This window comes from Cucumis sativus, chromosome 2 (genome assembly GCF_000004075.3).
Source record: "Cucumis sativus cultivar 9930 chromosome 2, Cucumber_9930_V3, whole genome shotgun sequence".
NCBI classification, from domain to species: domain Eukaryota; kingdom Viridiplantae; phylum Streptophyta; class Magnoliopsida; order Cucurbitales; family Cucurbitaceae; genus Cucumis; species Cucumis sativus.
In genome coordinates, this window is record NC_026656.2 from 22,397,650 (window position 1) to 22,419,871 (window position 22,222).

The following is a 22,222-nucleotide window of genomic DNA, read 5'->3' on the forward strand; positions in this document are numbered from 1 at the left end:
TGGGATGCATATTCTTATTTTTAAATTACCTTAGGACTTCTCATATGTTAATGCTTTTGGTGGGGAATGAAATGCCTAATCAAAATAATTCATCAACAGGAGTTACAAATCAAATTATAAGATTCCAAAAGAGATAAAGATTAATTTCAATTATACAAAATTAAATTTTGAATTATGCTAAGTACTTCCAAACATGTTTTTAAGTCAAACATACAATTAACTTTGAATTCTTTTTAAATACTAGCTACTAGTCTTTTAAAACATTTTAAATTATACTCTCACACGGTATGCCGGCACACCTTCAAGATTTTGTTCATTAAGAGGCGATCTCACTCCATTCATTGTACCCTCTTCAACTCTAGGCTCTAGTATTACATGAATGATCCTAATAATATATATATTTCGACAATTTATATTCACCATTTGAGAAATAGACTCTTACAAAATAGTTAAAGTAAGCATAACTCAACCATAGTTCATAGTTTATACATATTATATGATGCGGAATTGACATTTGTCGTTTACTAGAGTAAAAAGAGTTGAACCAAAATATAGGAAGGAAAAGCAAAAAGCCAAAACTCCCTCATGTTGTCTCTTTCGTAAAGACCTCAAGGGACCCCCAGTGTCCTACCCATTTGCATTTCATCACCCTTCTACTCTCTCTTATGCTATAGTTTTTTAATACAACATTATGAGTATTTCTTACATCAAAATATATATAGATATAATTTATGTTCGGAAACAAAACATCTCTCTATTATCCCATAACTAAAAAGCTGCAAAACAGTATTATTTTTCTTTTGGTTTTTGAAGTGAATTTGAAAAATAATCAAATTCAAATAACTCTTCAAAAAATGGTTTCCAAAACCCACGTTTAATTATACAAAATGAATTTAATACCTAATTTTGTACTTTTAAATTGAGATAACCCAATTAATTCAAAGGGATTGATGAAAAGAAAAACTAGATGAAGTGGAATTATAAGGTTAATAATGACTTTGATCTGGTGCTCCACATTCTTCCACATCATGATTTACATTTTCCTAAAATCGTGCTACTCTAAAGTACACACACATAATGACCCATGTGACCTTTTTTTTTTTTTTTTTCTTTTCTTCTTCTTTTTAAACATTAAGTATTAAATTAATTTACATATACACACACCTCTCCTCCCCCATCACACTTCTAAACAAACACACGTGGAGACATTAATTAAATTCAAAATCTCTAAATTACCATTTAATTAACCGCTAAGTTACAATTTCTTTCTTCCCTCACTCCCAAAACAGATCTTTTTCATTAATTCATATTCACTAACGCTAACCGTTTTCTTTTGTTTTTAAAATCGATGAAAATATTCATTTTCCGTTAACGGATTGGTCACCTGTCAACGTCGCGTGGCCGTTACGTCCTTTCGCAACTACGGCGCACATTAGCAAAAATACGGCGCCAATTTTTAATTACTTTTTTTTTTTCAGTAATAATGATAATAACTCTTTTTTAAAAATTTTTTTAATTATAATTAACATTGGTAATTATTTTTGTATTTACATTGGTCACTTTTTTTCTTCTCCCCACCGCTAGACGACTCGTCGGAATTTATTAGGGAAAAAATGTTATGAAAATTTTAAAAAATAATAATAATGATAATTATTAAGGCAAAAATTATGGAATTTCTTCGTACAGATTTTACCGGAGAGGAGAATCTTCTACTCGGGGATGGCAACGAGCACTGGCCGCCAAGCTCGCCTGAGAAATCTGTACCGGAATGTCGCCGATACAGGTCTAAGAGAGCGGCGAGTGGTAGATGGAGAACTGATTCCAGCGGCGTTAGTGTTGGTCGATGTTAGGAATGCTTCCTGTTCTTCGATTCTTCTATCGGAGAGCCTATCCTCAAGCGGCGGCGGCGAGGAGACGAACAAATCCTTGAGTTTTCGTCTGGCTCGAACCTCCTTCTCGTTTTTCTCCGGAATCAAATTGTGGTTGTCGTCGTGGTCGTGGTCGTGGTCGTCGAGATCTTGAGAGTCGGCGGAGTTATCTTGGAAGGGAAATCGGCGGCGATCGGTGCGATTGAGGAGCATTCTTAGGGTTTTACGGCGGCGACGACGGAGATGGATGAGGGGACTAGCGTTGGGGCTTCGAGTAGGGCTACCAGCGACGGCACATTGAGAGGCTAAGAGCTTGAATTTATGCAAAGTAGCCATGGAGATTTGAGAGATTCGTTGGTGTGTATTTGTGTTGTGTGAAACAGAAAATTGGAATAAGAAATTGAGGAAACTGTATGAGAGAGAGAGAGAGAGAGAGAGAGAGAGAGATCTGAAGAATCTGAATAATGAATTAGGGATGAGAAGTGAGAAGAAGTGAGAAGTAAGAAGAAGTGTGTGATGTGAATTTTGGATCCTTTGAAGGGTTCTTCTTTACTCTTTGGAGTTGGAGAGAGAGAAGAGGAGAGCAGCAGCGAACAAAAATATTTATATTTATTTATTTGTTATCTTCTTTGGAGGTTTATACCGTAGGGTTAGCCATTGTTTACACGTGGCGGGTCCTAGGAACTTGGATTCACATCCTTCCAAATTTTATATTTACATTTCTACTCACAAAACCTCGTTCCCTTTGCCCTTTCAATATACGTCTAAACATATTCGACTCGAATATATCTTACATTTTCAATCCAATTCATATTTTTTAATATGTTCGATTGACATATCTTACATTTTCAATCCAATTCATATTTTTTAATATGTTCGATTGGTTTGTCGAGTTTGAAAAAAAAAATGAGACAGTTGGAAACGATAAACACTCGGAAGGAGAGGTGTGAGATGAGAAGTTGAGACAAGAGAGATATGAGGCGCGACGTGAAGTATGTTAATGAAGTAAGGTTGCGTGACCTAAATTTACTTTTACTAATTAGTAATAAATAAAATATAAATATATAAACACACACACATATATATATATAATTCGGGTTAGGTTGGGTTGAAGCAATATTTTCAACCCCAACCCAACTCAAAAAAAGACCAAAATTTTGAATTCAATCCAACTTAACTCTTATAACACGAGTTAGGTAGTTCGGGTTATTCAAATTGTCGGTTATTCTTTCACCTCTATCATCTAATAGTAAGATAATCAAAATTAATTGAATCGAAGGCGTTTGATTTATGTTCCATTTGAGAAAATCTAAACCAACAATATTACAAAAAAAAAAAAAATTGAAGGCTTAAACTGACCTAAATCACTGATCGACAATAGATTTATACTCCTTTAAGGTTGGAGTTGATTTACACATTTACTAAACTGATTATAGTATATTCGATGATACAGTTATTGTCAGAAAACTAATTCTGATCAATCGATGCATACCCCTATCCAGTAAAAAGAAAAAAAAAAGCTTTGATACATCGAAATAGATATACATGATATGAATATAGATAAAAGAATTAGTATACGTGTGAAACATTCTAAATGTAATCCACTTGAAAAATACAAACTATGAAGTTAAGAGTAGTGGTATAGTGAAACTTGTTTTTGTTGAATGGTTGAAATTATTCGAACGGGTTATGTATGTTTTTGTGACTTTATGAGACTCCGGGGTGAAAATGAATATAAGATAATTTGAAGGTTTGATGTTTCTTCTTCGTATTAGTTTTGGGCTACGGTAGTGGGCTTTTTGTATTTTTGGTTAGTCATAAGTTTTATTCGTATTTTAAAAGTATCCGTATTAATACGTATTCAATGTCACTTTTCTACCTCACATAAAATATTTATGCTTCATATAAAAAAGAATATATTATATATATATACTTCTAACAAAGTCGAGGATACTTAAGTCATCATTAATCAATTTCTTAAGTTCTATTTAAAATTATTATAATTGCAATTTTGAAACATGGAAAAAAGTTTGGGTAATATTGTAACTTTTGAGTGTCCGTGAATATTTTTTAAAAAATAAATAATAAACAAATGGAAGGTAATTATGCAAATTTACTTTTCACTCTTAAAAGTTAAAACATTTGTGTTTATTGTGTTGAGTAGCTATCTCAAATTTATTTCCAAATAAATTTATGGACTTAGGTTTGTCATAAGTTATTAAGTCTTTTTTATTTTAGTGTAAATTAAAATTTATGGACTTGTGTTATCCTAAGTTTTTATAAGTGCAAATTGAAATTTATGGGCTTATTAAATCTAAAATTTAAAGTTTTAAAAATGTTGGTAGACACAAAAATAATAAAAATAAAATAGCATATAAGACTTTTAAAACTTATGGACTTATTTTAAAATTTATAATTTTGTCCATATTTAAATATTTGTTTTAATCTTTCATATAATGTTTGTTATTTCATATAATGAAATTTTGATTTTTTTTTTTAATAAATAAGAGTAGGAAAAAAAATATGGACGAGAGTGGAATCGTAAAATCGTGAACCTAACACACAATTTATTCTAAATTCAAACGTTTCTCTAATTCTCAAACGTTTTCTTTAATCTTCCATCTAGCACCTTCACACCTCTTTCCTTTTAATTTATTCGGTTGACCACTATATCCAACGAGTTCTCCTATCACCTGTTGTCGTCCACTGCTCGGTCATGGATGCTACCTCTTTTTCACTCTATCACTTTTTTTAGAATTCTAATCTATTTTTGCCAAAAATTTAGTACTAAACTCTAAACTCTAAATTTGTTTTTTTAATTAACAACAACATTTTCAGATTTTTTTTTTTTTTTGTTACTATCCTATTTTGCCATTTTTTTAAAAAATTAATTACTATTAGAATTACCCTAAAATTTTATTTGAAAAGGTTTAATTAAGATAATTGAAGTTGTATTATTAATCTATTAAATAATAATTATGATGATTAAAGTAAAGAATTACGAGAAAATGTATTTTAACTAAAGGAAATTTACATAAAATATTATTCACATAGGACAAAATAAGAGTGACAAAATTGAAATGACATCAACCGTAGAAATTCATAATAATAATAATAATAATAATAATAGAATTGAATATTGAATATTTCAATAATTAATTTCTTTGGACTTTATATTTTAGAATTCCGCTTAATCTTTGAAAATTTAAAATTAGTTCAATCTTCCGTTAGTTAGTTAATGAAAAATGACATATAGTTTTAAAATTAATTTTAGGATATTTTAATGTTAATGTCACGATTATAATTTATAATCACTTTTATAAAATCATTTAAGGTAACAAAAGTTTCAATAAAAAAGACTCAAGATTTCATTGCAACGAACCAATCAAGAAATTGTAGTTTTACATTTATTTATTTTAGTAAAATAAAGAAAGAGTGGAAGCAATACATTTATGAGCTCTACCTTGTGATTTAGAGCTTTTAGTCCAATGTTCATACTCCAAAATGTAAAGAAAATAGAAAGATTGGATCAAACATATTAATTGAAAGAAAGAATTCAAATGCCATGGTCATGACTTTACGACTAGAAAGACTAGAAAGTATGATGGAGTAAATCATGGGCCAAAAACCAAGAAACACAATACACTATCCCAATCAATCAATAAATAAAGGTCGATAGAAATTTTCCATTTTTATTTCGTACTTTTCTTTAGAAAAAAAAAAAATCCACATTTACTAAACATGTCGTGTATTATATATTTAAATAGAAAATTTCTAACATTCCAAATACCTAAACTATTCCAAATTCAAAAACCACACCTAGAAGATAAGAAAATCCTAAACCCATAAAAAGGGATTGATTTAGGGAGTTTATTAGGGTTGTTTGACCCAACTTCAAGAAAGCTTCGTGGTTGAAAGTTTAGTTATAATAGTCGGTGTTTTTAATCAATACAACGTATAATTAACTTTAACATTGCTAATGTGAAATCATTCATTTGCTAAAGTACTTGAAAAGCATTTTTTCTTTTATTTCTAACTTTTGAGGTGTTGTTAGGCTTCCTTTTCTTTTACTATGTGTAATTGTTAGTTTCTAGTAAGAGAGTAGACATCCGAAAGAATGTTGAGGATGAAAAAGGAAAAGATGAAAAGTATGAAATGTGGAAGAAGTGGAGAGTGAAGTTTGATGTGTTGCAGAAAAGTGGAAAGAGTATGAAAATGAAGAAGGAATACCAAAAGTATGAAGTCAACTGCGCGTCTACCAACTTCCGCCTTCCATTTCTACATGACATTGCTTCAACTTTTGTTTCTAAATCATTCCTATATCATGTTTTCATCTCTCTTTTCCAAAAATCCATATCATCCTTAATCAAATCTCTTCAATGGAGATCAATCCCCTCTTTTCCCCTTTATTCCTCTTCATTACTCTCCTCCTCACCTCCCCTGCTTCCTCCTCCTCTGTATATGACCAATGGTTCTTCAACTGCCAATATCCGTTTAATTGCGGCAGTATTCTTCACAACAGATATCCTCTTCTCTGGAGATATAATGGAACAGAATTTTGTGGTGGTTATCCCGAGCCAATGAAGCTCAATTGCGATCGAAGCCCAGTGACCATAGAAATTGTGGGAGCAAATTACGAAATCCTGGGTTTTAGTATGAATGATCAAATTCTTATAATAGCTGAAATCGGATATTCATATCGATTTTGTTCGCTAGGAAATAATAGTTTGTCAACTTCAATCTATGCGATAATTCCTGTATCTTATGACTGCCCGAATCCCCAATCAGAAAGACCTACTTGCTCTCGAAATGAATTTAGGTACATGCCATTTAATCCTGACGTAAATTATTGTTGGTTAAGTTTGGTAGTGCCATGGTCGGTAGAAGAAGTTCGTGGTGATTTGCAAAAGGTAGCGCACGATATATCAGAGTTTAAAAAGCCAGGCCGGAAGGTAGATGGTCAAGTATGTAGCCATTGCAAAGAACGTGGTGGTCTTTATTTTTATGACTTGCAATTGGGTCAAACAAGGTGCTGCTGTCAATTTTCATCTATTGGGATTGCTTCCTGCTCTTCCTCATCTGTTACTCAATCGCCAAATTATGCAGATGAGCCAAAGACAGCGCTGCCCTCCGGTATGTACACAAACTTTGTCCTCAACTGTCCTTGTTTTCCCTTTAAAAGTTATGCAATATAACTTCTGTTCTGATAGGTTTCCTTCTGGGTAGTACTCATTGATTAGTTAGCTCGCACCATGTTTGTAATAGTTAGTGTCTCTTACCATTATAACCTATAATTTAACTATAGTCTTACTCTTTTCAAATCCCTCCTTGTTAAGCAGCACAGTGTTTTACTATTTCATATTCATCCTTGTTTTTCCTCTTTGTTACGGTGTTTCTATTTTCTATTCAAACTAAAATATTCGACACCTCAAACACAAATTATTAAAACTATGTAACACACAAATTATTAAAACTACTTAACACACAAATTATTAAAACTACGTAACACACAAATTACAATAATCAACAGTGTCCAAAAGCTGTCTATAGTTTTGAAAATGGTTCCAACAAGCCCCTAGATTCTCCTAGAAAAGAATGGGTTTTTTTTCTAATATCTAAATCCTTAGACAGTCAGACGTGATGGTTATTCTGTCTAGCTTTTCACAGAGGATCCCACGTTCTTAGCAACAATTTCTCTTGGTAATGATCACACTCAAGAACGATGAAAATCTCAACAGCATATGTATTTACAAGAAATCGACTACATACCTCAAAGTACGCCTGGAGACATCATATTTGTTGGAAGTTAACATATACAGACACTGATTAAGCTTCATTATAAGAATAAATGGCCATGTCTGCTCAGTTATGATGATGGTTCCTCCTAGCTTTCCATTGGTACTTTTTCCTAGTCACTTTTTCAGCCGAAAACATGAAAATCACAAAAAGCTGTCAACGATTATAATATATAAGAAACAAAAACTTATCCCGAGTTTTAAAAATAACATTTTAATCATAAACATTAAATTAAGTTTTATTCAGAAGATGAAGCCATCACAATCAGAGTATCAGTCACTGAACTTGATCAACAGAAGTTCTTTTAGGTTAATGGCCGGTCCTCATCTATCTATAGTAGGCATATATGTAGAAAAAAAAAACTGTATAGTGGAACCTCAGAATATTCACTTTAAACCTCGTTATTGACAAATAAAATGATTATAAAGTCTTAGGAAGTCAATAACCGTATTTACCCCTCAAATGGTGATTACAAAAACTGAAAGTTAATATTCAAAGTCTTAGTGTGTCTGGGTGGTATAGAATGTAGATGTGTGTACACATTCTTTTCAAATACTGAAGGATCTGTTTGAGTCTTCGATCACCATCCAAATGTTTAGGAGCTAGTAGTCAAATATCAGTTTATGTTTTCATAGTTGATCCACAATTCAAAAATATTTGTAGGGATGGCGAAAAAGTCAAATATAGTCAACAGCTATTGACATGTACCTCATCCCTCGACGTGGAAAGTTCAAAATTTCATATCCCAGTTATTGTACTTGAGAAAAAAACAAAGAAATTTGCCCCAATATTTAAGTAATATAAAGAAACAAACAATATTGTAATCAACTGCATTCGTATAGTAGTGTACACGTGTGTGTATATATATTTATTCAATAATTTTGTCACCTAATGTCTTTGATGGCTGGCCTGCATCTTCTACTCCCTGTCGAAATTATTCAGTAGAAAATCTCCTAGAATGTCTTATTTTCTCTGCCACGGCGGACTCCAACTTCTATCCTACAATACTAAAAAATCAATAGTTCAGTTGCCACATGGTTGGTATCCATTAACCCTATTCTGTAGCAATAATTGCACCACAGTCTACATACAAATACAGGGTTTAAGTAAGTGATCGATGAGGTTGGGCCACCATTTGAAGCGTTCACTTGGATGGGTTGAAGAGTTCAAAGTGAAATGGAATTTCTAGGTGTTGCATGGGGAAATTTTTTACATTTTAACTTGTATCTATAATCTTTCCACTTCAGAAGTCTGAGAGATTAAAGTAAAACGGACTTTACAATTTCATCAACTTGTTTAGATAATTTTTTTGATCTAGGACGACTATTAGGCAGGCAGACTTTTTTCTTCGTTTGAGCCCCCCTGCCTAGGTAGAGAAAGAGATAGATGTGCTGTGACAAATAGGATGTGGATTATTTGGACCCAGTTAGTTGAGCTAAACGTTGATTGACTGGCATTGGAAGAGTATCACTTACGGAAGCTTCTCTTTGACGAAACTTCACATCCCAGTTCGTTAAAGTCCTTCAATGAAATCATCATTCCTGATGAGAGACTAAACCATTTCATCCATTCTTCTCCATTTGATAGCTCTAAATTTACATACCCCTGTAAAAAAAAGATGCCTACCAGTCCCTCCAAAACCTTGCTTCTAGTTTTGACATTCATAGCAACAGTTCTAATCCAACCACTGATTATTTCATGTGATGATGATGATGATGATGAGGATAAATATTTGAACTGCTACTCATCATTGAACTGCTTCAGATATTCAAATCTCGGTTATCCTTTTTGGGGTCCGAATCGGCCTGATTACTGCGGCCATCCAAGTTTTAAGTTGACCTGCGAAGATGAAGCTGTAAAAATCGAAATCGAGTCCACCACCTATCGAGTTCTCGAGATTGACACCAACACACAGGCTTTGACGGTAGCTAGAATAGAGAACAATACTTGTCCACGGTACTTGAAAAACAGCACGTTTGACTCGAACATCTTCTACTACAGCTCAAACACTCAACCCCTAAAGCTACTGTATGACTGTTCATCCTTGCCGCCTAAGCTTCCTGGAAGGTTTAGTTGCAATATAAACAGTACATATTATGTTAACCTCATCGTAACACAGGATACCGATAGTGATACCTTAAACAACGTGAGATGCAACCATGGTGTTGATGTTGCAATCTCTCAATCAGAGATGCAAACTCTAAAGAGCAAGCCAAGTGCGGATAATCTAATAAAAGCTCTCGAAACTGGATTTGAGTTGCAATGGAGGATAGACAATAGCTTGTGTTACCAGTGTCAAAACTCGGGTGGCCAGTGTGGTTCGAAACCAAGTTTGGGTGAATTCGCTTGCTATTGTTTGGATGGAGCCTTTAAAACCACTTGTGGATCAACACCTTCAGGTATGTACCATCGAATTCCCACTCTAACCCACAATCCTTTTCAGTGTTTTTCTTTGGAAAACATAGATTCTTCTTCATATAGAATTGGTTCATTCAGAAGCTAAGTTGATTCAATCAAGGCTCAAGTTTTCTCTTTACCCTACTAGATGTTCAATTCATTTCTCCCAAAAGAGCTTCCGGGGTTTCCGCCTCCCAGTAATTCTCCTATGATCTTTGATTATTATTTTCCCTTGAACAAAATCCTGATTTTTGTCATGAATAAAGAACAAAACTGTCGGAACGCCGGTTTGAGATAACCATTTTAAGCTCCATTTGGTTTTAGTTTTTAAGGTTTAGAAACACTTTCTTCATTTTGTTATTTCCAAGAGTTGTTTTGAAAATTTAAGCCAACATTTTCTATAATTTGGCTATTATTTCAAATGCTTCATTGAAAAGATAAATACTAAAGTGACGTGAAAACAAGTATAGTTTCAAAAACCAAATGATTATCAAATAGGTATTACCTTTTTTTTGTATATTTGAAAAGTAAGCGTATATACACCACAACCCATCTATAAAAAAAAACCCATCTATCCTTATTTGGTTATCCAGTTTTGAGAAAACCAAAAAAATAAAAATAAAATTTATAAAAAAACTTGTTTTTGTTTTTAGAATTTTAATAAAAAATTACAGCAAACAAGCATAAACGAAAAAAATAAATTATCAAACAAACCTTGAATTCTTCTTTATTTTCAATATTTTGAAGGGCCATTTTTCCCACCAAACCTAAAGACGAAGTCAGTCGTAGATAGCCTAGAGCCAACCCTGAAGCTCCAGTAGAAGGAAGTAGGTGCGGACTTTGAATTCCACCAAACCACTGAACTCAAATCAGCAAATGCCATGTTGTTCTTTCCAGTCTCTACAATATAATATTCTTCAAACTTAATATTCGTAAAAGAAAGTAAATTGAAATTACATCACTTATGTTTCGAGTGTTTTACCTTGTCTCATCATCCTGATTTGCTAAACGACGTCGCGTCTGACTTAAAACCGAAACTTGGACACTGAGATCTTTCCCATTTTCGCTTGAGTCGCTCACCCCATGTTTCTCTTTGTGTTACTCGTCGGCTTCAGTTCGAGTCTGAACAGATTTAGATTTTTCATTTCTTATGCTTTTCTTTTCTTTTGTAGGAGAGAATTAGGTTTTATATGTTAGGTACAGGTTGAATTACCTGTTTAAGGACTAAATTTTCAACTTTGTGTGTGGGCCTTTCTGGCTATTGACTACAAAAGTTCTAAGATCCTTTTTCTTTTCTTAGAAAAATCTAAGGTTTAAAAGTATTCTTTATATTAGAATATTAGATTCATCCATTTTTAATTTTAATTCTTTGAGTTGTGTTTCCATGAAAATTTGAGATTTACGCGTTTATTTTTTTTTTATTTATTAAATTATCACTTCTGTTTGTATATTAGTTAATTTTAAATAATTAAAATAATCATAACTATTTAAGTTTCATAATTAATAAGATTAATAGAATTTATTTCATAATTATTTTTAATTAATAAATAGATGTATTGTAAAGGGTTAAAAGTGAGAATTTGGTAAAAAAATTAAGCTGAAAAAATGTTAAACTCAAAATTTTGGAAACTTATTCAAACAAAACTAAAATCTCAAAGAGACATTTTGAAATCTATTGATTAAATTGAAAAGAAATTCAATATTTGTTGACTAAAAACGTAATTTTTAAAAATCTAGGACTAAATTAAAAAAAAAAAAAAAAATGCTTAACAATTCTTCCCATCACAAACCCTTCTTTTATGAGAAAAAAAAAACAACTTACCAAAAATTCACTTATGGATGCATTATGCATAAGCTTGAATATATTGAATATTAATTACTTTGATAACAGTAAATAGGTTATTATTGGCTTTCTGAACACATCAAGAATAAATGTATAATGTCTCAACGTCATACTATGCTTAATTAATTAGAAGAGAGATAAATTCCTGTTTTCGTTTCCCAACTCTCTAACGTATTATCTTTCTTATGTGTTAATTCTTTCTAGATTTGAGTTCGAACTGATGTGTCCTTGATCTTGTAAAAATTTGCAGACGACTCAAAGAAGTCCAAGAAGGAAAAAGTGAAACCCCTTATCATTGGTAAGTTAAAAGGGAATATATTTATATATGTTTATATCTCATACTTTGATCCCTCAACCTGTAACCTTATAGTCTATAGACTTGCCGTAAAATAGTTACTTTAGACCTGATAAAGTTCATTGTTAGTTTTTCGAATAATATATTTAAAAGAAAATTAATATATAGATACATCTTTTATTCATTTATCTGTTAACTAAATGTCTACTGTGATAACATTAGGAGCCATATATATCGGAAACTTGAGATGCTAATAAAGCATAATTATTGTAGAGTTGGAAGAGCTATAAATGAAATTACTATGAAAGTTTAACGATTAAAAGGCAAGAAAAACATAGCTTTGCAGTTTTTTGTTTTAGGGAAAACATTATTGTTTATTTCTTTTATATGGTTAGGTGTTTCAATTGGAGGAGCATGTTTGGCTGCAACAATTATAGGATGCTGCATCTTTCTTTGTTTTCGGAAAAAGAAGAAGCAATATCCAATTGGATCTGTAAGCAAAGAAGCTGGGCCTTCTCCTCGTGTTTCTGATTCTACTTCAAACAAAGATTTGCCTCCTGCTCCTCTTTTGAATTCCTTTCAGAGTCAGAGCATTCCTTCTTATCCCTCTTCCAAATCTGATATCGAAACACCTACCACCACCAACCATGCCATTCGAGTATTCAATTATGCTGAACTTGAAACAGCTACCAATAAGTTTGACCGTTCTCGAGAGCTTGGCGATGGAGGATTTGGCACTGTTTACTATGGTATGAAACTTTTATCATCTTTGTTATGATATTGTTATTTGTTAAAGATATTGCAAGTGAGGTTACATTTCCCTTATAATATTGGGTAACATGTTAATTTTTAGTCATATCTTTGTTTAGAAAACTCGAACACCTAATGTGGTTTAATTTTGTCTCCTAGCTTACTTTTACTTTTAGGGGTATGCCTATTAAGTAGTTGAACTTTACAAATCTTCATGTACATCCGAACTTGAATTTCAAGTGGTGTGTATATAGTCTTTGACTCTTAAAAATGTTTTAATAAACTTTTTAACTTTCAATCATGAGTCTAGGTCTGATGTTGATGCCATATAACTTTAAACTAACGGATTAATAGTAGGTATAGGAGACTGATCAGTCACAAAACCAAATGTTCAAAACCTTTTAAAATAATAAAATAACTAAATAGACATCACTTGAAAGTATAAAAATTTGCGTAGTTTGAACATTTTGTTACATTGAGGAAAATTTCACATCGGAAAAAAAGTTCGAACAAACTCTACATGCATTTATGTTTCCCTATCTTCAAACATTTGATTGAATGTGCTTTGCGTGTAATCAGGGAAGCTTGTTGATGGGCGTGAAGTTGCTGTGAAGCGTCTATATGAACATAATTGCAAACGAGTGGAACAGTTCATGAATGAGGTGGACATCCTTGCTCATTTACAACACGATAACCTTGTGAAACTCTATGGCTGCACGTCCAGATATAGCCAAGGCCTTCTCCTTGTATATGAATACATTCCCAATGGAACCGTAGCCGACCATCTCCACGGATCACGGATGAAATTGGGTTTGCTTAGTTGGCCAATTCGGTTGCGGATCGCCATTGAAACAGCAAATGCACTCATGTACCTCCACCATTCAGAAATCATCCATCGCGATGTCAAAACCACTAACATTCTCCTTGACAACAACTTCACTGTCAAAGTGGCTGATTTTGGCCTCTCAAGGCTGTTCCCTACGGATGTAACTCATGTGTCCACTGCCCCACAAGGCACACCAGGCTATGTTGATCCCGAATACTATCAATGTTATCAACTAACAACTAAGAGCGATGTATATAGCTTTGGAGTTGTTTTGATTGAGCTTATATCTTCGCTAAGAGCAGTCGACACAGATAGGACGCGACATGATATCAACTTAAGCAATATGGCAATCAGTAAAATACGAAGCCAAGCATTGGATGAATTGGTCGATCCAAAGCTCGGTTTCAACGAGAATCATGAAGTTAGGAGTGCAACAACATCAGTTGCAGAGTTGGCTTTTCTCTGCCTTCAACAGGAAAGGGACTTGAGGCCTACAATGGACGAAGTGGTGGAGGTACTAAGAAAGATTGAGAATGAAAAATCCAATTCTGAGATGGCTAAAGTTATCGATATAGGAGTGGTTGGAGACGATATCGAGCTCATAAAGAAAGCACCACCCTCATTTTCGCCAAATTCGGTCATAGCTAACAACTGGGTTAGCAGCTCAACCACCACAGGTTCCTTGTGAATTGAGATCTATACTTCTTTTTGTATCTTCATAGGGTCTCATATTTTGATAGCATATTGTGTATGATTATTGAGTAGTTTGTTTATAGTAGAAACTGTAATTTGCCTTCTTTTATATATGCATTGCCTTCATTTTGGATTAAGATTTGATTGTGATGTAATTATGTTTGTCAACAAAACTACACATTTAATATTCCAACCTATTTAATCTCTAGACTCTAAACATGTCTATGAGTCTCTAAGCTTTAAAGAAAAGCTTCATTACAAGTCTCTAAGCTTTAAAGAAAATCTTCATTATGTTTTTCCATACTAATTATCTACTCACAAAAATTAGATAGAGAAGTGAATGTTTGAGGTCTTTATAAAGACATAATTGAATATCCATGCTGTGGATGAATTTGGATCTAAGGAAATAGGTCATAAGTTAGAAAAAGATAAAAAAGATAAATACAAGAAAAAAGTGGAATTATTTAGTTAGATTTTGTGTAAGAGTCTAGTACCTAAAAATTAAGTTAAGAAGTGAAAGTTTTGACTAAGGGTTAGAGTTGGCGTTTTGTATGATCTTCACGATTAGAATCAAGTATTTTGCGGAGAAGGATTTCGTGAGGAAAATAGGAAATTTAAGATTGTGAGCTAAGAGGTTGTTTTAACAAGACTACGAGGAGACTTTTGAAGAGGTTAATTAGACGATGAAAAGGTTGTGTTTAAAGTGGTTCGCAAGGTGAACTTTTAAATTGTAAGTGTAACCACACGATAAGGTTGCTTGCAAGAAAGGTTGAACTTTTAAATTGTAAGTGTAACCACACGATAAGGTTGCTTGCAAGAAAGGTTGGACAAGTAAGGTTTTTCGCATAACGGAGTTTGGCGAGAAGAAGTAAGGAAAGTTAGAGGAATTTTTTAAGTATGATTAATGGGTCACATGTGGAGTTCAAGCTAAGCATGATAAAGGATACATCTTAACTTTACACGTGCTTCATTAAGAAGTGGGAGTTTGCGATCTGAGAAGAGTTTAAACATGACTAAGTTGGTTTAAGAACTATATAAATAGAGGACCTCAATCATTTGTTTTGGTAATTTATTTTAAAGAGAAACTTAAAATTGTTGAAGTGCTACTAGTTTAACTACATGAGAAGAGGCTTGCGAGAAGAAAAAGGACTTCTTTAGTAAATTTTGTGAGTGTTTTCTTCTTAAATTTTTTGTAAATAATTATCTTTAAAGCTTTCATGTTAAAATCTTTATTATGATTTCTCTTCACTTATTTGGAAGATGATTTCAAATAAGAAAGTATTTCAAAAGAGTGTTCTTTCGGTATGATTTATAATGTTCAAAACTTGATTTGACAATAATAATTTTAATGCTATGAAATAGTTTTCAAATCATTAGTTGTTTCCTTGAGATATGTTAACTTTTATGTGCACATAAAGAGTCAAGGTCATCATGGGGCGTACGAGACTACATGATGATAAGAGAGTTATGTGACTTAGCGTAACAGAATGATTCAGGATCCTTGGCGAAGGGAATGTTTGTTAACTAATGTGTGTTTATTTGAGATAATTCATTTATGCGAAATGGTGTTTATGCCAAGTGATTTATTTATATGATTTGATATATTATCTTGATTTGTTAAATTAAAATGATTTCATAAAACTTTCCTAACTCTTTTAGACTTATTCTTTAAAATTTATCTTCCATGACTTACACGTTGAGGCAAAAAAAAAGAGAAGAATTTGAGTTTACCAGAGGTTTAGTTTTAAGCTTTGTGTTTATTTTCATACTTCCATTTACAATATTACAAATCATATGTTATTCCATAATTTTTAATTTCTCGATATTTTATACAAAATGATACAAAATGTTGTTGTGCTTTATATATAAATATATAAAAGTGACATTTTTAAAAATAGTAAAATAAATTAAAATATTTAAAAGTTATAACCAAATTTTGGATTCTATTACTATAGTATATCAAAGACTATCAACGATAAAATTTGCTATAAGTTGTAAATATTTTGTAAAATCTATCATTTTTAAAAATTTCCCAATATAAAAATGATTTAATATTATAAAACCACTTACAAAAAAATGATTAGTTTCAGATTTTGTTTGATTGATACATCATATCTACGATAATTGGAGTGGATAACATTTTTAAAAAAAAGTAGACAATAAAGTTGATAAACTTAATCTAAAATTTACATCATATATGCATTTCTCGTAAAGAAATTTTAATATAAAAATGTAGATAAAATTATTTACAAGTTATAACAAAATTTTATATATTGTTTTATAGTCTTTCTCAACGATAAAAATTGATACACGTCTATAATTAATATCCATCGAAGTAAATAAATAGAAGTTTATTTTTTTTTGGCTATTTTTTAAAAGTAGTTTTATATTTTTTGTATTTGTGAAAATTTTTCAATTCTTTATTTGGGAACAATTTTTTTTTTAAATATCAATGATAAATTATAATATTAATTTGTTGAAATTTTATATTTTATGTTTGAGAAGCCCTAATTACTAAAAAATTGGACACTCTCTCACACAAAATTTCGATATCTTCCCCTCTCCCTTTGTAGCGGCTAACACTTTCGTCTCCCTCCCTCCCAGCTTCTTCTTCCCCGGCGACGCCTGGCAGCAACTTCCGGCGAACTAGCCACTCGAAACCCTTGCTTCGACGACGACGACCATAATTTACCAGCTCACTCTTCCCTTCTCCCAACGTTGCCCTCTACTTGTCCTGCTTGAAATTCATCTCTAGTTTTCTTTTCCTTTGCCTTCTCCTCAAGATCTCCCTCTGCCCTCTCTTCTCTTTCTAAACAGGTAGACACTTCATTTCTCTCTAGATTTTTCATTCTTATTCCCGATTCAAAGTTTGTAAATCATGTTGTCATTTTAATAAAACCCTTCTGGTCTGTGTTGTTTTTCACAGTTGATTGAACAGATAAGGATTTGTTTTTGGCTTTTTTGAAAGGTGTATTAGGGTTTGTTTTTTTTTTTTTCCCATTTGGATCCATGACGGGTTTAGTGATTTTGTATTTTTTTCCCATTTCTTTCTTCTTAATTATCCCTTCCTCTGATTATCTCTTTCCGAGGAAATGATGAAAAATTAAAGTTCTGTTGATTATGATCTAGTTTTCTTATTAGTAGGTTTTAGTTTCTTCAGCAATGAAGCTTAGTAATTTTTATAAATGAGCTTCAGTTTTGATTTAATAAGAGAGATGTTAGATTAGGAACATGTCTTGCCTCTTTTGCTACTTCCTCTGCTACTATAGCTGCCACTGAATGTGACGTGAAATTACAGAGTATTGTTTACATATTTACAATTAACAGTCCCGTAAGTAGTTTCCTTGAATATTAGAGAATCAATTTACATATTTATACTTGTTTGTTTTGTTTGTGGTTATGGTTGAAATGGTTGAAGGGAAAATTAAAGGGAAAGCTTAAGGAAGCTGAAAGGCGGAGCCTAAGAAGCACATACACTTTAGTTTAGCCAGCTTGTCTTTGTCGTATACAGCACAAGTCAGATACTGGACATTTTAACACTTATAGTGCAACAGATGTGTTAGAAACTAGTTGTCGTACAAAGTCAAAGTAGGCACATTATTGTGGTAGATATTTGTTAGATTTTACATTTACCCTTTGGTGTAGTAATATTTTAAATGTAATTTTGATATTTGTTGCTTGGGTTTTCACCTAACTAATGATACATTGATTTTTTCTGTCTTTAGTATTAATATTAGTATTTGAACAGACATCGGGGTTAATATCATCCATTCTTTTGTGAACTATAATGGCATTGCTCTGAATCTTTAATTTTGCAGATAACAATAGGTTGCAGAAAGTTTATATCTTGCTAGTATGAGGCGGTGTTACCATTGAAATATTTTCTGTTTGTCTTCAAGTCTTATTTTATTGTGGAGAAAATGCTTGGCTCATTTGGACCAATCTTGACTCTTCCAGCTCCTTCTGAGGATTCAAAACCTACGGTTCAGGATGTGCAGGATGAAATTATTAATAACAATGAAGTGGATAAAGACAACACCAACTCTGCACCTACATCAGTTGCAACTCATACTAAAACTATTGGTATCATACATCCTCCTCCAGACATCAGAAGCATTGTTGATAAAACTTCACAATTTGTTGCAAAAAATGGACCAGAATTTGAGAAAAGGATTATTGCAAATAATGCTGGTAATGTCAAGTTCAATTTCTTGAACCCTTCAGATCCCTACCATGGTTACTATCAGCATAGGTTGTCTGAGTTTCGTGCCCAGAATCAATCATCTGCACAGCAGCCTTCACAAGGTGCAGATTCCGTTGCACCAGCATCAGCCCCATCTGGTCCAACTGCTGACAACAATGAAACAATAGCAGCAAAACCTGATGTTTCTGCTTTGTTCAAACCCGTGCGCAAAGTACTTGAGCCCCCAGAGGCTGAGCAGTACACTGTTCGTCTTCCTGAAGGGATTACAGGGGAAGAATTGGATATTATCAAGCTCACAGCCCAATTTGTTGCTCGAAATGGGAAATCATTCTTGACAGGATTGACGAGTAGAGAGATTAACAATCCTCAATTTCATTTTCTGAAACCTACGCATAGTATGTTCATGTTTTTTACCTCCCTAGCGGATGCATATTCTAAAGTGTTGATGCCCCCCAAGGGGTTGACTGAGAAGTTGAAGAAGAATGTTACTGACATGACAACAGTGCTTGAGAGATGTGTGCATAGACTTGAATGGGAACGTTCACAAGAGCAGGCAAGGCAAAAAGCCGAAGATGAGATTGAGCAGGAAAGGATACAAATGGCTATGATTGATTGGCATGATTTTGTTGTAGTTGAGGCAATAGACTTTGCAGATGACGAGGATGAAGATTTGCCTCCACCAATGACTCTTGAGGAGGTAATTAGAAGAAGCAAGATTTCTGTCGCTGAGGAAGAGATTGTTGAGCCTGGGAAGGAGATGGAAATGGATATGGATGAAGAAGAGATGCAACTTGTTGAAGAGGGTATGCGGGCTGCTAGGTTAGGAGAAAACGACAATGACAAGAATGATATGAAGGTAGATGAGGAGCCAGAGCCACCAATGAGGATCGTTAAGAACTGGAAGAGACCTGAAGAGAGAGTTCCTGCAGAAAGAGATCATACAAAATTTGTTGTTTCTCCAATCACAGGTGAACTAATTCCAATTAATGAGATGTCTGAACATATGAGGATTTCACTTATTGATCCGAAGTACAAAGAGCAAAAGGAAAGAATGTTTGCCAAGATACGGGAGACTACTCTTGCTCAGGATGATGAGATCTCACGAAATATAGTTGGACTGGCACGACTTCGTCCTGATATATTTGGTACCACTGAGGAGGAAGTATCAAATGCTGTCAAGGCAGAGATTGAAAAGAAGAAAGAAGATCAACCGAAGCAGGTCATATGGGATGGCCATACTGGAAGCATTGGCCGTACAGCAAATCAAGCTATGTCACAGAATCTTGAGGATCAGAATGATGCTACTAACAATGATGCAAGGAACCTCCCAGGCCCTGCAGCCTTGCCACCGAAACCTGGAGTGCCTTCAGTTCGTCCTCTCCCGCCTCCACCTGGACTAGCCCTGAATCTTCCTTCCCTACCTATGAATGCACACTATTCTACCCCAATTAGTGGTGGGCTTCCTATACCCCCACCACAACCGCCTGTCATCTCAATGATTCCTTCTGTTCAGCCACCACCTCCTGCAATGCCTGGACAACAATCATTTTTCATGAATCGGCCTCCTTCTATGCCTCCACAAATGTCTATGAATGCACCAAATATGAGTGTCCCACCCCCACCGGGATCTCAGTTTACTCACATGCAAGTTCCACGGCCTTTTGTTCCTCTCCCTGCCCCCCCACCTATGAATACTATGATACCTCCTCCACCTATGCCACAAGGAGTTCCTCCACCACCTATGCCCCAAGGATTGATGCCTCCCTTACCACCTGACGAAGCTCCTCCTCCGCTTCCAGATGAACCAGAACCAAAGAGACAGAAGCTTGATGATTCTTTGCTTATGCCGGAAGACCAGTTTTTGGCACAACATCCTGTATGCATTCTTTGTTCTTTGTGTACTTATTTCTTAGTATCTTAGTGCTGATTGCATAGATAATAACTTTTACTATTTTACTGAAGAGATTATTTTTGGTGGCAGGGACCTGTCCGTATCACTGTATCTGTTCCCAATCTTGATGATGGAAATCTCAAAGGTCAAGTCCTGGAGATTACTGTCCAGTCCCTCACTGAAACGGTTGGAAGTTTAAAAGAGAAGATTGCCGGTGAGATCCAGCTTCCAGCAAACAAACAGAAGTTGAGTGGAAAACCCGGCTTCCTCAAGGACAATATGTCGCTTGCTTATTACAACGTTGGAGCAGGTGAAGGACTTTCCCTCTCTTTAAGGGAACGTGGTGGTAGAAAGAGATGAACAAATCCTTGTTGCATACTAGTTGAGGTTTAAATTTAGACTTTCCTTGTAATGTTGAGGCATACTGTTATATGTTCAAATTGATGTCATATTCATCTGGATTCAACTTCCCTCACTCCTTCTCACAACGAGACTGTAAAATTGCTTTCTAACTGTATTCTTATTAGGAAATGAGATTATGAAATTTATGTCAGAATTTTGAGGATTTGATTGTGTCCATTTAGGTTGTTAATCACAGCCCTAAGAGTGGAGGTAAACTCAAACGTTAATTCACTCGTCTGTTAATTAGTGATGAATATTTGTTTGTTACTTATTCATTAGCCTTTAGTGTGTTGGTTTTACTTTTACCTGATGAGTTCTAATAATGTAGAACATAATTTTTGAGGTTTTTGGTATAAAGAATCTCATGCTATCATCCATTTACCAACAAAGTCAAAGCTCTGGCCTTCTGCTTATGTTTCCTTCAAATTTCGCCATGTTCTGCATTTCCTTTTGCTATTTTGTATTGCTTCAATTTCATTACCACCTCATTTCCCCTATTATTTAGAGAAGTTATGTGATCGATACAAGTTTGCCATTTTGTGCAATGATCCTAAATCTCCTGTTTCAAGACTTATATTGTACTCTTACTCTAGTGTTGCTTATCTTTATGTTACCCTTCCAGTTGATAGACAGAAAAAGAACAATTTTTTCATTTCCTCATAAATGGGTCGTTAAATAATTATTAGAGAGAGATGGGTTAATTTCCTTTTGTGATGGTTTTGAATGGACTCTGTTATTTTGATCACAAGAGAAAGGACAAATAATCTTGGCTTCTTTCATTTCTTTGTTCTTCTATCATTGATCCTTTTTTCTCTATTAAAAGGTTCTGTTTATTCTTATCAATACATATAAGTAAGCCATTTCTTTTCCTATTCTTAATTATTTCATCCAAACTTTCTTCTTGCGTCTTTATTGGTTCAGCAGCCATACTTTGACTTCTCATCTTTATTGGTTCCGCAGCCCCATGTTGAACTTTGGCTTGTGGTTTTACTACCATTTTTTCACTTTTCGTTATCGGAATACCAATAGTGACGTGAGGACTAAATGAGTGTAAGAAATGGGTCAGGAGGAAGAAACTAGGAGGAAGGAAGCAAATTGGGCTGATCGACTCTGTATGCTCGCCGACCTCGGCCATGGAGGTTAAGCGGCCCGATATGCCCATCTCTGCTTTGGAGGTTGAGAGCAATCTTTCCCCTCTATGGATGCACATTTCTTGTGAGTCATAATCTTAGCCTTCATGCTGGGGCCGAACTGGCA

The 22,222-nt window shown here is 33.9% G+C and overlaps 3 protein-coding genes and 1 long non-coding RNA gene across 8 annotated transcripts; 2 read left to right on the forward strand and 2 right to left on the reverse strand.

Moving 5' to 3' along the window:
• Positions 1–981: 981 nt before the first annotated feature.
• LOC101215025 lies at positions 982–2,456 on the reverse strand. The gene has a single exon (XM_004138586.3). The coding sequence runs from the start codon at positions 2,202–2,204 to the stop codon at positions 1,710–1,712; it is 495 nt and encodes a 164-aa protein (XP_004138634.1). The 5' UTR covers positions 2,205–2,456; the 3' UTR covers positions 982–1,709.
• A 3,437-nt stretch (positions 2,457–5,893) lies between these two features.
• Positions 5,894–14,717, forward strand: LOC101215984 (LEAF RUST 10 DISEASE-RESISTANCE LOCUS RECEPTOR-LIKE PROTEIN KINASE-like 1.4). 2 transcript variants are annotated; one of them, XM_011651625.2, is made up of 4 exons: positions 5,894–7,001; positions 12,155–12,202; positions 12,595–12,948; positions 13,529–14,717. In XM_011651625.2, the coding sequence occupies exons 1-4, from the start codon at positions 6,248–6,250 to the stop codon at positions 14,461–14,463; spliced, it is 2,091 nt and encodes a 696-aa protein (XP_011649927.1). In that variant the 5' UTR covers positions 5,894–6,247; the 3' UTR covers positions 14,464–14,717. The 2 variants fall into 2 exon arrangements, with proteins under 2 accessions (XP_011649927.1, XP_004138806.1); XM_004138758.3 differs by lacking the exon at positions 5,894–7,001 and adding an exon at positions 8,671–10,063 and having other exon boundaries at positions 13,529–14,685.
• On the reverse strand, positions 7,333–11,295 carry LOC105434679. 4 transcript variants are annotated; one of them, XR_968785.2, is made up of 4 exons: positions 11,044–11,295; positions 10,776–10,961; positions 8,553–8,671; positions 7,333–7,783 (listed from the first exon to the last, which is right to left on the reverse strand). It is a non-coding gene; the product is annotated as an uncharacterized LOC105434679 (long non-coding RNA). The 4 variants fall into 4 exon arrangements; XR_004214508.1 differs by having other exon boundaries at positions 7,333–7,817; positions 8,553–8,663; positions 11,044–11,293; XR_968784.2 differs by having other exon boundaries at positions 8,553–8,663; positions 11,044–11,290.
• Positions 14,718–16,980: 2,263 nt separating the features above from the next.
• Positions 16,981–21,236, forward strand: LOC101214788 (probable splicing factor 3A subunit 1). Its single transcript, XM_004138585.3, has 3 exons — positions 16,981–17,285; positions 18,287–20,548; positions 20,654–21,236. The coding sequence occupies exons 2-3, from the start codon at positions 18,389–18,391 to the stop codon at positions 20,921–20,923; spliced, it is 2,430 nt and encodes an 809-aa protein (XP_004138633.1). The 5' UTR covers positions 16,981–17,285; positions 18,287–18,388; the 3' UTR covers positions 20,924–21,236.
• Positions 21,237–22,222: the final 986 nt, after the last annotated feature.

Coding starts and splice junctions, on each gene's coding strand:
- LOC101215025 (XM_004138586.3), bottom strand. CDS start 2,204: ATGGCTACTTTGCATAAATTCAAGCTCTTAGCCTCTCAATGTGCCGTC.
- LOC101215984 (XM_004138758.3), top strand. CDS start 9,283: ATGCCTACCAGTCCCTCCAAAACCTTGCTTCTAGTTTTGACATTCATA. Junction 10,064..12,154: donor TTGTGGATCAACACCTTCAG/GTATGTACCATC, acceptor AAAAATTTGCAG/ACGACTCAAAGAAGTCCAAG. Junction 12,949..13,528: donor ATTTGGCACTGTTTACTATG/GTATGAAACTTT, acceptor GCGTGTAATCAG/GGAAGCTTGTTGATGGGCGT.
- LOC101214788 (XM_004138585.3), top strand. CDS start 18,389: ATGCTTGGCTCATTTGGACCAATCTTGACTCTTCCAGCTCCTTCTGAG. Junction 20,549..20,653: donor AGTTTTTGGCACAACATCCT/GTATGCATTCTT, acceptor TTTTGGTGGCAG/GGACCTGTCCGTATCACTGT.